The sequence below is a fragment of the Lontra canadensis genome, unplaced genomic scaffold (genome assembly GCF_010015895.1).
Source record: "Lontra canadensis isolate GAN:19392208 unplaced genomic scaffold, GSC_riverotter_1.0 scaffold109, whole genome shotgun sequence".
Lineage (NCBI taxonomy): Eukaryota > Metazoa > Chordata > Mammalia > Carnivora > Mustelidae > Lontra > Lontra canadensis.
Window position 1 is genome coordinate 6,514,960 of NW_022631103.1, and position 15,749 is coordinate 6,530,708.

Sequence of the window (15,749 nt, forward strand, 5' to 3'; positions counted from 1 at the left end):
CCACCCAGGAGCCCCATGATCCCAATTTCTTAACTGATTTTTAGATAGTCTAGATCCTTTCAGTTTTCTCTTTCTCACTCAGCTGTAAACCATTGTATTCTAGAAAGTCTGTTTGTAGAAGCAAGTAGGTGGAGTTTTGTTACTTTTTATGGAACTTATTTGAGAGTTCAGAGAAGAATGTAGCATAGAAACTGAGTGTTGCAACAAAGATTCGGATACTGTGAAGAGGTTGTGCAGGAGCCTTCTGTAAGCCTCAGTTCCTCATGTGAAAAGTATAGTAGTATGACCTGCAGTACTTGTAGGTCACGAAGTTTATTTAAGCATAAAACACATTAAAAGTTATTTGGTTGGTTTGTCAGAGAGAAGGGTCTGGGTCTGGGATGGGAGGTGGTGTTCTCCCAGTCTGCAAACAGTATCCCGAGTGGCCAAGCTGCCATGGCAAGGTGGAGGGTTTTTGTGAAGTGAAATGGAATAGGTATTGCCTGCATTTTTGTATGGAGTAATAGAGTTTACACTATCAGACCTATTATGTCATGTGGTGGTCCAGAGTCACACACCCATTTCATGGTTCCTGTTAGGCTGGCGCTTAGGCTGGCGCTTAGGACTCCTGACTCCTCCTCCAGATAAAGTATGATAATGTATTTATGCTGCGTGATAGCATTACCATTGTAGCTTTTCTGTAATTCAACATTTTATGTTGTGATTTCCACACTAACATAACTTGCTGGGTGAAAGTGTGGTGGTAGCTGGGAGGATCGAATGAGACCTAACGTAAGTCAGTCTACCTGCAAACTGCGGAGTGATGGATAATGACACAAAGCATTCATGGGATACAAAGGACAAGGGAATTATTTAGGGCCAAGGTGACAGATCTAGAAAGAGGGATTGTGCTTACCAGCTGTTGAGCCATTTCAGCTACTGACATTGGTTTATGCTGGAGTGTTCTCTTTGCTCAACCAGTACTAAGTTTTAAGGAATATGTTTCCTAATATTTATATATTGATAGAGAAATAAATGTGAAATTGTACAAAGCAAACACAGATTTTTAGAAAATAGCATCTGGAGTATCACCAATAAAAGTGTTGATAATAGTTATGATTTTCTGGTGGTGGGGGATATATATTGAGTTGAACATTAAAGTAATGTTCCAGTTGATGTATGTATGTTATTGATGTAAATATTTTAAAAGCTTAAAAATCGAGACCTATTTAACTACATATAGATTGTTTAATTTCAAAACTTTCTAGAAACCTTTAATACAGCACCGTGTTTTACAAGTTCTGTGTGTATTTTTTCCTTTCTCTCCCCTCAGTGAGTTACCTGAGAGAGAAGAAGGTGAAGGAGAAGAAACACCAAACTTTAGCCACTGGGGTCCACCAAGAATGTATGTCGGTGACGTTACAGGCTTTCTCAGTAGGAGAACACAATTAAGTAGTTGCTCTGTAATTTTATAGTGTCATTGGGACATGCACTGATGGAGAAATGGCCATCATTCACATGGAGGCTGGCCTGAATTTTAGTTTCATTTTGTCTCATGTAGAGATTTTTAGTGGAGCAAAATGACTATAATCAACATTACATGGAAAGGTTTTTTTTGTTTGTTCTTTTTTTTAAGATTTTATTTACTTATTTGACAGAGAGACTCTGATCACAAGTAGGCAGAGAGAGAGAGAGGAGGAAGCAGGCTTCCCGCTGAGCAGAGAGCCAGACGCAGGACTCGATCCTGGGACCCTGAGATCATGACCTGAGCCAAAGGCAGAGGCTTAAACCTCTGAGCCACCCAGGTGCCCCTACATGGAGCGTTTTTATCATACTTTTTCAGAAAAAGTAATTGACAAATGTCCATGTATGATAGTAACCATCACTATTGCATCACTGCCTTAAAATGCAGTAAAACGTCTTCCTTTTTTTTTTTTTTTTTTTTTTTTTTTCTTTTTAAATACACAGCAACCATAGTTGAGGCTTCTGGTGTGTACTCATTTATCTCTAGCCTCCTCTTGTGTTCGTGCAAGTCTGTGCCTTGCTTGAGCTAACAGAATACGAAAGTCTTCCTCTAGCTGTTCTTCCTATTCTTCATGCGTTATTAATCCCACAGGACCCACGTGATCTTTTCTCTTCTTGCATTTCCAAGTTTTGTCTTAAAGACTCGTAGGAGCTGTTTTCTGAACTACTTTTTTTTATTTCAGTTAATCATTGGCCACATCTGTGCCATTTGAGCAAAATTCATAACCATTTGAAGGGCAAGTTTTATTCCATACTTTATTTTTAAAAGTGATGTGGAGATGGGAGGAAAAAGAGAATCTGCCATCTTTCAGAGCAAAATCTGTCCCCAGCTTCAAGAACCACAGGTGAAACCTGCTGACTGGAAAAAGCCGCTTGGGCAACAAGGCTTTTGGTGACAAATTTACTTTATTGCGAAAGTTTGTGCTTTTTGCCAAATGATGCGTGCTACTTTCTTTTTTTTTTCTCCCCATCCATTTGTTATTTCCTTCATCCATTCTTTGCTGATGTTATGGATGTGGATTAAAAGAACTAATTATAGAAAATATATATATGGGAACCTTAAGGCCTAGCCAAATCTCTGAATATTAAGAGGTGTATTTATTGTTTTAGAAATCTTTTTCCAAATTCAAGCTTTCATATGTGCCATGAATTATTGATAATGTCTTATAATTTTGGAACTGGCTACAGTTTTGATAACATTTGTAAAAATATATTCATAGAAAATATGAGTCACAGGGATATGGTCGAAATCGAACACTTACAGTGATAGTCCAACAAATTATATTAGCTTACTCATAAGTGAATTTATTTTCTTTTTACAGTGTTGAGATATTTAGAGAACCCAATGTGTCTCTTGGTATTAGTATTGTTGGTGGACAAACTGTTATAAAACGCCTGAAGAATGGAGAGGAACTGAAAGGTATATTTATCAAACAAGTTTTAGAAGACAGTCCAGCGGGAAAAACAAATGCTCTTAAAACAGGAGATAAAATACTCGAGGTAAGTGCTGTTAAAATTCTGTTTGTGTTTGAAACCTACTCAAAGACAGTGATCATTTAACCAGAAGTCCTTCCTTCATTTGTCAGGGTATATGTGGATACAATTGGTGTATTTGCTTCTGGTGCCCTAGTTTGTATGTTGTTCATATAACTTTATGAGATTCTAAAGTTGGGGTGGCAGCATACAGCATATACAAAGGATCAGCTGACCAAAAATACACTTTTACAGTTTTTATAGAATGAGGCCGCCTGTGAGCCTTGTGCTTCTCCCACAGCATTTAAGAAATGCTAATTATTTTCCATCATTTAAAAAATATCTAATATTCTTCTTTTAAACTGAAGTATAGTTGACACGTAATGTTACATTAACTTGCAGTCATACTAGGTATACAACATAGTGATTCGACAATTCTGTACGTTACCCAGTGCTCCCAGTGCTCCCAGTGCCCCAGGGCTCCCAGTGCTCGCTGCAAGTGTGGTTAGCGTCTGTTACCATCAACATTGTTAAAATATTACTGACTATATTTTCTATAACAAGCTCTACATTTTATAACGATGTGTCAGTAGGATAGCCATGCTCATCCTCCCAGACTCCATTGTTCACGTGTGGTAGGCCTTGCAGAGCAGAGTTTAGGGCACATCAAGGCACTGACAATGTCCTGAAGTCTGAGTCTCTTGCATTTCTTGGCACTGGCTTTATTGGATGACATTGTATTAAATATCTTCAGCCCCAGAATCTGTGGGTTCTTGATACATGCTTTATGACGCTAAGCTTCAGCTGTGGTGTTTTAGTTCTGGTAGAATGAAAAGAGCTCTGGAGGTCACAGGTTGAAGTCTTGATAGTCCTATTTATTTTGTGTCTGTTCTTGGACATATTATTAGACCCACCTTATTCTCAGTTTCGAAATAAAATGGAATGAGAATTTAAAACCCAGAGCATCACTCTGAGGATTAAAACAAAGAACTGTGTAAAAGTGCTCTGTATATACAGATACTAGGTTATATTCGTGTTTTTGAAATCAAATAGATTTCAGACCCCGGGGATATGGCAGTGAAGAAAATGAACAAAATTCCTACTCTTAGGGGATTTCCACGGTAGTGGGGAAGATAGATAATATGTAAGTAGTATGTGGAGTGCTGGATTATACCAGATAGCAGAAAGATGAGGAAGGAAGGGCGGTGGAGGTGGTGATGACAACTGATAGATTGGTTATGGAAGGGAGAGTGAGCAAGAGAGTGGGGAGAGAAAAAGTCTAAGAGGTAATGTGAAGCCACATCACAGAGGGCTTGGAAGGTTGCCTTCTCTGAACGCAGTGAGAGTCCATTAGAGAATTACCAGTGCATACATATTTTAAAAGGATTACTCTGGCTTCTGGGGCAGGTGCAGTTTCCTTTATTTAGAATTTGCATGGCACGTTGTTTTTTCATCCCTTGGCTTTCACCCTTATGATTTTGTTTTAGGTGTATGTTTTGTAAGCAGCCTATAACTGAATTTTGCTCTATTTAAATCTACCTTGATAATTTTCATCTAATAAATAAGTGACACTGATTCTTTTTTTTATTACTGATATATTTGAACTTAATTTTTAAATATATATTTTATGTTTTGTTTGGTCTTTTTCTTCCCCTTAACTTTCTGTTGTGAAGCAGAATCATAGGTACACTTATCCTCCCTCAGCCTCCACCAGTGTTAATGTGTGACACAGCTGTAGTACAATAACAAAACTGAAATACTGATATTGGCACAATTCATAGACCTTATTTCGATTTCACCTGTAATACATGCGGTCATGTATAACTGTGTGTGTTTTGTAGCTCTCCACTGTTTCATCCCGTGTGTAGCCTTGCATAACCACCTCACAGTCAAAGAAACTCCACTAGATCACCACAAGATTCCCCTGTGTCCTCCCCTGCAGCCTCTTCCCCTGACATATCCCCCCGTACCCAACTTCTGGCAACCACTAATCTGTTTCTCCATGGCTGTATTTATGTTATTTCACAGTTGTCACATAAGTGGAATTATATATTCTGCATCTTTTTGAGATTGGTCTTTTTCACTTAGCATAATCTCACTGAAGTTCATTTAATTTGTTGTATCCATCAATAGTTCATTCCCTTTTATTGTGACTGAATAATATTCCATGGTGTGGAAGAGGTACCAGAGTTTAACCATTTGCTCACTGGAAGACAATGGGTTGGGGTACCTGGGTGACGGCTATTGTTTTGGCTCAGGTCATGATCTCAGGGTTTTACAGTCACCCTACATTGGGCTCCACGCTCAGCAGGGAGTCTGCTTGGGACTTTCTCTTTCCTGTGCCTCTGTCCCTCCACTGCGTGCACTAGCTCTCTTTGTCTCAAATAAATAAATCTTAAATCTGTATCTATAAATAAATAATCCTGTACCCGTCTCCCCACTGCATGTGCTTGCACACGCTCTCTCTCTAATAAATAAATCTTAAATCTACATAAATAAATAACATGTAATATTTAATATAATATATATTTAAGAAAGATACCTGGGTCGTTTCCAGCTCTTGGCTATTAAGACTAAAACTTCTATAACTTCTGTGAACATTGGTATATAAGTTCTTAAGTGAAAATAAGCCTTCATTTGGTCTGAAGTAAATGCCCAAAATGCAATTACTGGTTGTATGGTAAGTCCATTTTTAGTTTTGAAGGAAACTATTTTCCAGAGTGGCTGTACTATTTTACATTCCCACCAGCAACATGTGAGTGATCCGGTTTCTCCACATTCTCACCAACATTTGGTGTCATTATTTTTCGGACATTCTCCTAGGTAGATATCTTGTTTTGAGTTTCCCTAATGGCTAATGATAAAGAACTTTCCATGCCATCTGTACGTTTTCTCTTTAGTGAAATGTTTGTGCATGTCTTTTGCCTATTTTCTAATTGTAATGTTGATTGTTTTATCTTTTTAAATTATATGTTTTCCCCCTCACTTCTCTGTGCTGTGAGTTGAGTACAAAGTATTCTCTTACTAATCCGTCACTCTTATATGCTAATAAGAACCCACTGCTTTGTCTCAGATTTAATCATTTCTTTAAACTCACAGCAGATTTGAACTGTTAACACTTTATTTTGTCAACCATGCTGAGTCATTTTGTTTACTTTTTTCCTGTGAAAAGCATCACTTATTTGTTTTGTTTTTAAGTAAAGCTTAATAATCACTTCTCTCTGCCTTGAAACAGTTGCATAAAGGAGCTAGGTCTTTATAAAGAAGAATTTGTTGACCTGGGAGGTTAGCAATTAATTTAACTTTTAGAAATGGGTCTTACCTGTGTGAATGGACACACTTCTGGGTTATACATTTGAAGCTGAGAAAAATTTAAGATTATGTTTCTTTGGTAGTATAGCAGAATTCCGTTTTTTCTCCTAACTTCCCAACTTCAGTGATTCCCATTTAACCCTGTGGAAATCCGGAAGATGAAAGGGTTCTTCTGTAGCTTCTACTTCTCTTACTGTTGAATGTTTTGGGGATTAGGTCATTCATAAGAAGCTTCACAAGATTGTTGTGATAGCTTTTAAGTTTCAGTTAAAATTTTTTTCTGTATTGGTTTATAGTTATTCATATCCTTCCTGGGTTCATATGGGAAAAGAGGTTGCACAGAGCTTATTAAAATCTTCCAGTGGATGTCTGCTAGAATAAAAGGCCAGAGTTCTTGCCACAGCTGCCTCCCTGACCTCACCTCTCTGCACCCTCCCTCTTACACTGGGCTTTACACACCCCTGCTTTTAAACCCCTCTCCTGGGGCACCTGGGTGGCTCAGTGGGTTAAAGCCTCTGCCTTCTGCTCAGGTCAGGGTCTCAGGGTCCTGGGATCGAGCCCCACATCGGGTTCTCTGCTCAGCAGGGAGCCTGCTTCCTCCTCTCTCTCTTTGCCTGCCTCTCTGCCTACTTGTGATCTCTGTCAAATAAATAAACTCTTTAAAAAACAAACAAACAAACAAACAAAAAACCCCCCAAAAAACCCTCTCCCAAGCCAGGCTCCTGTCTCCTACCTTCTGGCCCTTACCTCTGTGTCCCTCAGCTTGGGACGTGCTTGCTTTTCTCCTCACCATGCTCTGATTCACTGACTGACCATTCCCATCACTTCCAGCTCCTTGATTCCCATTGCTTTTACTGAACTTGTCTAGGGAAACCACATCCTAGTTAAATGCAACTCTTGGCTTATTTCCGGTCCCTAGCATAGCTGGAGAAAATAACTAGCGAGACTGTCTGGTCTCATTTTAAATTCATGAGCTCCTTCTCAAGAGAGTCTTTAGCTCTGCCTTGCAATCCTGTAAAATTTCCCTGGTTGTTTCACTCTCCTCCTTCCAGAGGTAACTCCTTCACACCTCCTAAACTGTCTTCCTCCCTCTTAATCTCAGTTTGTGGCGCTTGTTTCTTATTTCATGGAGAAAATAGAGGCAGTCACCGTGTGCCAAAACTTTTTTCTATCTGTATCTGTAACAACATAGGAACATAGGAACTATTTGTGCTTCTAACCAATCTCCCTAACTTGTGCCATGGAAGTCATTCCCTTTTCACTGTTCAAGGATTCATGCATTTTCCCTCCACCACATCATGGTTACTGTAATACCTCCCAGCTTAAACATGAAAGCCAACCTCGATCCCACAGCCCTATCCACCTACATCCCTGCTTGGTCTCCTGATGGCAAAGACGTATTCACAGATCATCACTATCCACTGACCATAAGCCACCCCAACATTTACCAGGGCTTTGATACGTTACCAGTTTGAAAGACTGGTTCTGTTAAATACGGTAAATACAAAATGCTCTTGGAGATTGTGGACATGTTTGCAAGTTAAGGTCTCTGAAATTTGTATGATAAGGAGTTATGTAGACTTACTCCAATTTACTGAACAGAGAACACTTTCAGTAAAAAGAACCTATGGATATTTTCGTAGTTCTTTTTTAAACATAATTTGAGAGATGTTCAACTACTCAATTAAAATAATGGACAATTTGCTTAAAATACTGTACTTCTCAATTTGAGAGAAGAGTCCAGACCACGCTCCCCTGTCCCCACTCAGAATTCTGTGCTGTGTTTAGTGGCAGAGGTGACATCATAGCTCAGAAGCTGCTTAAGGTTCTGTCACTGACCGAGCTCCCTATTTTGGATAATTATATTTTACCAGGGCTATTGTTATTAAGATACTTGTCTTACTCAATTTTCTTGAAGGTAAAATGTTATTTTCCTTAAACATGTTTTTAAACAAGCTTTTTATGGGCTTTTTTTTTTTTTTTTTTTTTTTTTTTTGCTTTGGTCTAATTCATTAGATCATTAGATTCTGGTTGTTCTCTGGGACGCCTGGGTGGCTCAGTTGGTTGGACGACTGCCTTTGGCTCAGGTCATGATCCCGGAGTCCCGGGATCGAGTCCCGCCTCGGGCTCCCAGCTCCATGGCGAGTCCGCTTCTCCCTCTGACCTTCTCCTCGCTCATGCTCCCTCTCACTGCCTCTCTCTCAAATAAATAAATAAAATCTTTAAAAAAAAAAAAAGATTCTGGTTGTTCTCATCACTAGATAATACATATGAACTCTAGAGCCTTTCTAATTGAAATAAAATCACTTCTGTGTTTTAGGTGTCTGGAGTAGATTTGCAGAATGCCTCTCACAGAGAAGCAGTTGAGGCCATTAAGAATGCAGGAAATCCCGTGGTATTCGTTGTTCAGAGCTTGTCATCCACTCCAAGAGTAAGCTTTAGTTGGTATTTTTAAAAAATTTAAAAATATTCTCTCTGTATCTATGGACCAAGCTTTTGCCTCCATGTATTTTTCCACGTATTTTCATTTTGATCCTGCTATTACCTACAAAAAGCATTACTTCATAAAAATTTAGTTATTAACTTCACCTTCTCCTTTTTCTTCTTTGATTTTGGTCTTTTGGTCAACTTTGAATCATTCCAGTCTGCCTTGGTATAAGTCACAGGCTATGGAGTTAGACCTGTTTTCCATTCCTTAATTCCCTGTTGACCAGCTTTGCTAACTTAGAGACGAGTTACTTGACTTTTCTGAGTCATTTACTTTGTTTATAAAATACTTTGAACATAAAGGGGGTCAGATATGAAAACATCCTAGAGGTACCTCCATGCCCTGTGTAGTTATTAAAAGAGCATAAAAATGAAAATGTGGTGCATTATTGTACATCCTGAATTCAAAACTAGCAGTAATTAATTGTAACACTTTTATCTGTAATAAATAATTTTTTCAGTATGGAATTAGAATTCTCTTACATCGATGTCAGTGGCAGGATTTGTACTTTATTTTGCAATATGCAGCAGAAACATCACCCCTAAGCCCTGTGACTGGAAGAAAGGCTTATTTCTCTTTCTTATAGTGGAAGACAGCTGTTCGAAACATAGGCACTTCTGAACAGTAGAAAAACTGCGTATTTTTTTTAAAATGCTTTTCAGTAAATGATGTGGTGCTTTTCAACCTTTTGTATGTCAAGGCATACAGAAAATAATATTTGTATGGCAACCTGGGCAAACAGAGGTTTGGCTGCCCTGAGGGTGGGGGGGTATCAATACATTTTGATGTAACTTAGAACCTGCCTGCACTCAGGGGCCTGCAAGGTCACCCTCCCCGGGGCGGGGGGCAGCTCTGCTGGGGTACACTGTGTTGCAGTATGAACCTTCCCAGTCTTAGTGCTGTTTACACCGTCAAGACTCCCTGAGAATGGGGAACTGAATAATGTCTTCCTATTTTCATACAGTTTGAAATTTGGGGGGAATCCACTTTTTAATTCACTTTTTTTGGAAACCAGGTTTTTGGAATCCACCTTTTATTTCTTACAATATTGAGAAGGTAGTTGAGGCTGTCGGTTTTATTTCTGGAGACTGAGTTCCATAGGAAAATTGGCCAGGTTATTCCTTGCCAAATGGTACTTCCAAAGAAACAGTTTAAATGAGAATGAGCTGGTGACTTGATACCTTTATGTGGCCACTTATGACTGCCCTGCCAAAAAAATATTCAAAGCAAAAAAAGGTTATAAAGTCAACCAAAAAGGTTTTTAATCCAAGCATTTAATCCAGACTTTGCTGGTGAGTTGAGGTGGAAATTTTCACTCAGATAACACAAACAGCGCAATTTCTTTCACTGCTCAAAAAAAGAAAATCTTCTTAGGCATCATGCCATGCTCAAGTCACTTTTTCCCCATGCAGCACAAGAGACTGCCACATTGTGCATTTGGTTCATCAAGCATTGAGCTATCTCTGGTTCTAGGCAAGGGAGCACATTCAGGTGATGGACATGACTTGTTCCATTTTTTAACACAAAGTAATTCCTGTTGAATGAGGCGTTAAAAGGAATCAAGTTTCATATCGTTGCAAAATGGCGCTCTCGTGGGCTTATTTATTGTTGCAAGTAATAGTGGTCATCACAGAAATAGAAAGTAGAGCCAAATGCTTAATCACTTTTGACCACTTTACATTAATATTGAGATTTTCTGCAAAACCCCAAAAGAAGTCATTTTCTAACATTGGGACCATCAAGGAGACCCTATGTCTGAAGTGCCCTGGTCACATGGAGATTGTCATTAACATCATCAGTTGAGCAGTGGTATTTATATTTGTACTTCTTAAAAAATTCTTTGCGTTATATTTTACTTTTTTATATTTGCACTTTGAACAGATACTTTTGGAATTTCACCAACACATTACCTTTTTAAGCTTTTTCTCCTCAATTCCTCAGTAGTGTTTTCAGCATGCTAGAAAGAAATGCGTATATCCACTTAGATTTATTTGGCAAGTGCTTGTTTGAGAGAACTGATTTATACTACACTCCTCTATAGCAAGTTTTTATGCCAGGGTATTTATTTCCCACTTAATAACATAGGTACATTTCACATGCTGTTTATCCACATTCCGAAACAAACCTGTTTGAAATTGGGATCATCCCTTCAGTTCATTAAATTTATTATCCTATGTTGCCTTCTTTTCCCATGTATTCCATTTGTCCTTCTCTAATACCATGGTTTCGTAATGGCACCTAAACTTCTTTTATGTGTACACTTCCATACTAAATGTATAAAAACAAAATTTTCACTGTCACAAGAAATATGCCATCTTCTGCTTTTATTAAAGATGCAGTCTTCTTGGTAAGCCTTTGGCCTTCCAAATTTGGCTAATGGTACGTTTACAGAGATATGTTTCTGTGCCGTTCAAAGAACAGTGTAAACTTAGGAGTGGCAGCTGACGTTGTGTCCCATCCCAGAGCTTCTGCTCTTCAGCTCCAGCCGGTTTTTCCCATGGGAGAAGGTAGGTCCAGTGTGGACAGGTGTTCTGACTTACCAGGGAGGCCAAGTACTTTTGTTTTAAGATTCTTCAGGACAAGAAATACATGCCTGTAGATCAACCAGGTTTTGAACTTGGGCCTTTCATGTTAGTGTTTGAAAATGACTTCTTTTGAAGTCTTGCAGAAAGTCTCAAAGTTAAAGGACTTGGATTATTATTTGTATTAAACGGAGGAATAAACACTAAGCACTAACAATGTCTGTTCACATATAAAACATTAAGTATATGTTATGTGTTATTACTATTTCCTTCCTATCTATCTATCTATCTATCTATCTATCTTTAAGGAGGCTCCATGCCCAGTGTGGGGCTTGAACTCATGATCCTGAGATGACGAGTTCATGCTCTACCACCTGAGCCAGTCAGGTGCCTCTGTTGTTTCTTATTTAAATGAAACATTTCTGAGACTTTCTCATTTGTTCCAAAATTAGTTTATTTCTTTAGACTCTATATTAAAGGCCAAGAAAATTTAATCTTAAATTGCATGTATAGAGAGAGGTATTTTTTGCTTTGCTTTGTTTTGTTTTTTAAATTACCCCTAGGCAGGCAGTTTCTTTACATTTCTGGGAAAGGAGATTTGTTTTTTCTTACAACCCTCATGTCTGTCATCAGATTCTATGCCAAGATTATTTGTGTTAGCTATTTGAGGAGGCTTTAAAAAAAAATCACTAAAAATTTTATATTTTCCCAAGATGTTTCATAGATTGTTTGGTAAAAAGAAATGAGTCAAAAAGTAATCTATGCTGTTGGCACCGTTGAGAATTAAAAGTATTTCTATGAAATGGAACTATTTTGTTCATGTATAAACATTTATTGAGTGCAACTATGTAATGGGTTCTTTCTGAGCACTATGTATAGTGATAAATCACTAAATTCCAGCTCTCATTGAGCTTTTATCCAGAGATGTAAATAGATCTGTGGTTTATCTTCATGCTAACAGTACTAGTGTAATATTTATTGAGTGTGCACATTGTGCTAGATAATATACTTGATTTGGGATACCGTGATGAATAAGGTAAATCACATAAATGATGCCTCCTGTGTTCTAGGGAGGGTTTCATATACGTCACCCCTAAAACTGTTTTTGCAAAATGAGATGTTTGGATGACAGTCAGTATTGAGACTTTCTTTTTCATCATCTTCATTTTCACTTTCTGGATCTACACATATTGTGAGTTTATGGTTCTTCGATGTTATAGACACATACACACGCACGCAATATTTTGGGTAATCTAGCTTGTAATAATTTTCAGATTGTATTGTTTGCCTTGAATTCTGCTTTTCATGTCTTTATTTTTTAGATGAAGTTAGTGACTTAGTTAAGTAAGATTTTAACTGTTTAAAAAATTAGGAAATGTAATGATTGTGACATTTAAATGTTTTATTTCTTTTCCCTTCCTTTTGTGTGTGTGTGTGTGTGTGTGTGTGGTATCATAGGTCCTTCCTAGTGTGCATAACAAGGCTAACAAAATCGCTAATAACCAGGACCAAAACACCGAAGAAAAAAAGGAAAAGGTAACGTGAACCTCTCAAGCCTTTTAAAAATGTTTTTTGATTTAAAATAAAATGGTTTTGGGGTCGCCTGGGTGGCTCAGTGGGTTAAGCCGCTGCCTTCGGCTCAGGTCATGATCTCAGGTTCCTGGGATCGAGTCCCGCATCGGGCTCTCTGCTCGGCGGGGAGCCTGCTTCCCTCTCTCTCTCTCTCTGCTTGCCTCTCTGTCTAGTTGTGATCTCTCTCTGTCAAATAAATAAATAAATACATCTTAAAAAAAAAAAAAGAATAAAATAAAATGTTTTTGGTGTCTTTTTTCCTATCTGATCTGCAATTAATAAGAATGGTGCTTTGAGGGGCGCCTGGGTGGCTCAGTGGGTTAAGCCTCTGCCTTCGGCTCAGGTCATGATCTCAGGGTCCTGGGATTGAGCCCCACATCGGGCTCTCTGCTCAGCGGGGAGCCTGCTTTCCCCTGCTTCCTTCCCCCAACCCCGCCGCCGCCCCTGCCTGCGTCTCTGCCTGCTTGGGTTTTCTCTGCGAAATAAAATCTTCAAAAAAAAAAAAAATGGTGTTTTGACTAGTATCAGGCTAGAAGGACTGTGTTAAAAACGTTTCCTTCCTATGAGTCTAACTAGTTCTGGCCAGGATGAAAGCCAGAAACATAGTGAAACATAGGTGCAAAAATGTGATAAAGCACCATTCATCCCTTGTCATCTTTGTCTGTCTTTCCTGTTCAGTTGAGCTGGTTGCCTGTCCATTCCCAGAAAATGCGTCTTCCTCTAGGGAATTTAGGGGACTTTGATCTTGCAGTTCCCTCAGCCTGGAAATCCATTTCCCACATTGCTCTTCTTTTATCCTCCAAGGAGCAACCCAAAGGTCATCTCTCCTGAGAAAACATTCCTTACCGTCAATCAAAATTCGTCATCCATCCTTGTTTTCCCACCTCTGTTCTAGTGAAGTCCATCTAAAATTTATTTTAGGATATAGTATTAGGTAAGGATAAGTTTTTATTTTTCCCCCATAAAGATAACTATCCTACTGTTAATAGGCCCTCCATTACCTACTGACTTGTATACAACCTGTCCTGGCTCAGGTTATCAGGGGTTTTGCTTCTGAGTTTTCTCTTTGTTCCCCATGTCTGTCCCAGCACAAATACTACACTAGCTCAATTATTAAAGCTTAATAATAAATCTTGTTTTCTAGTAGAACAATTTCCTTTACATATTTCTTCTTCTTTAGAGGTGTCTTCCCTATTTATATCCCTTTTCTTTTCTCTGAATTTTAGGACTAGCTTGTCAAATCCCACAAAAAAATCTGAGGATTTTGATGGGAGTCATATCATATCTATAGATTAATTTTTAAAGAAGTAGATCTTTATGACATCTAACCTTTTTAATCAATGACATGGTATATCTTTCTATATATTAAATTCTTTTTTCTTTCAATTTTTACTATTTTCTTGAGTAAGGTATTATAAATCTTTGGTCTATTCCTAGATACAGTTACATTTTTTATTGCTTTTAAGTATTTTAAACTGCATTTTCTGTTGTTGCTAATATGTAGACATAAAATTGATTTTTTTATGTATTTATTTGATATCGAATAACGTTATTGCCTTATTTTTTAATAAAAGAATCCAGTGCATAATACTGGGAAAACTGAAAGACTGAAACAAAATCACTCATAAACTCACCACCTAAATATAAACTTACTAAATATTTTAAATACTTTATGTAGAGCTTTCTACTGTCTTTATGTCCTCCATAAATATATATAATTTTAATAATGAGTCCCAGATTCTAATACTATGTAGATTTTTATTTCTGGATTTTCTGTATGGTGATAATAATCATTCTGGATAAAGGAAGTTTTCTTTTTCCCCTTTTTCCAATCTTACTATATCTACTAAAACCACCATTGTGTTTAATAAAGAAGTAATAATAGCTATAATTTTTTCCTCTTGATATTTAAGAAATTGCTTTTAATATTTCGCCATTGAATATAATGTGTGTTGTAATTTTTTGTAGTTAATCTTTCAGGTTAAGGAAGTAACCCCTTTCATTCTTATTTTGCTAAGTATTTTTATCTTGAATGGCATTGGGATTGAATTTTATCAGATGTATTATCTGCATTAACTGAAATTAATTGTGTATTATACATTTTTTTTCTCCTTGAATCCCTTAATGTGGTAAATTACATTAATAGATTTCATAATGTCAAACCAATCTTGAATTCTTGGATTAAACTTAATTCGATCATGATTTTTTTTTGCACATTGCTGGCACTATTTCCATTAGGATTTTTGCATCTGTGGTTAGGAATGAAATTGTGCTGGAATTTACTATTGTATCTGCTTTTGAATATATGAGACTACTAAAATGAATAGTAGGTGTATTTCTTCTTTTTTAGTTCTCTGAGCATTTCTGTAAAATGGTTATTATTCATTGCTTAAATCTTTGGTCACACTAGCTTATGAAGCCATTTTGGCCTGTGTTTTCTATGTCAGAAAAAATCTAAAATGCTGGTTCAGTTCTTCAGTACTTGTGGAACTATTCAGATTTTCTGTTCTAGAGTCAGTTTTGGTTATTGATTCTTTTCTAGGAATATTGTTGTGACTTAATTTTTCACACTTGTTGGAATAGAGTTGTTTATCTTTTTTTTTTTTTTTTAAGATTTTATATATTTATTTGACAAGAGAGAGCACAAGCAGGGGGAAAGGCAGGCAAAGGCAGAGGGAGAGGGAGAAGCATGCTCCCCTCTGAGCAGAGAGCCAAATACGGGCCTCCACTCCAGGATCCTGGGATCATGACCTGAGCTGAAGGCAGACACTTAGCTGACTGAGACACCCAGGCACCCCAATGTTGTTTATTATCTTAGCTTGAATTATGCTTGCTCCGTCTATAGTTCTTTTTCATTGTGAATATAGTTTATAGTTTAC

At 37.6% G+C, this 15,749-nt stretch overlaps 1 protein-coding gene across 1 annotated transcript in view; it reads left to right on the forward strand.

Annotated features, from left to right (window-relative positions):
* PATJ (PATJ crumbs cell polarity complex component) overlaps window positions 1-15,749 on the forward strand; it is a 362,302-nt gene that overhangs the window by 135,710 nt on the left and 210,843 nt on the right. Inside the window, exons 23-26 of the mRNA XM_032839752.1 lie at window positions 1,313-1,384; window positions 2,826-3,003; window positions 8,609-8,719; window positions 12,757-12,834. Of these exons, the coding sequence (XP_032695643.1) occupies window positions 1,313-1,384; window positions 2,826-3,003; window positions 8,609-8,719; window positions 12,757-12,834 (439 nt within the window). The remainder of the gene's footprint in view (window positions 1-1,312; window positions 1,385-2,825; window positions 3,004-8,608; window positions 8,720-12,756; window positions 12,835-15,749) is intronic.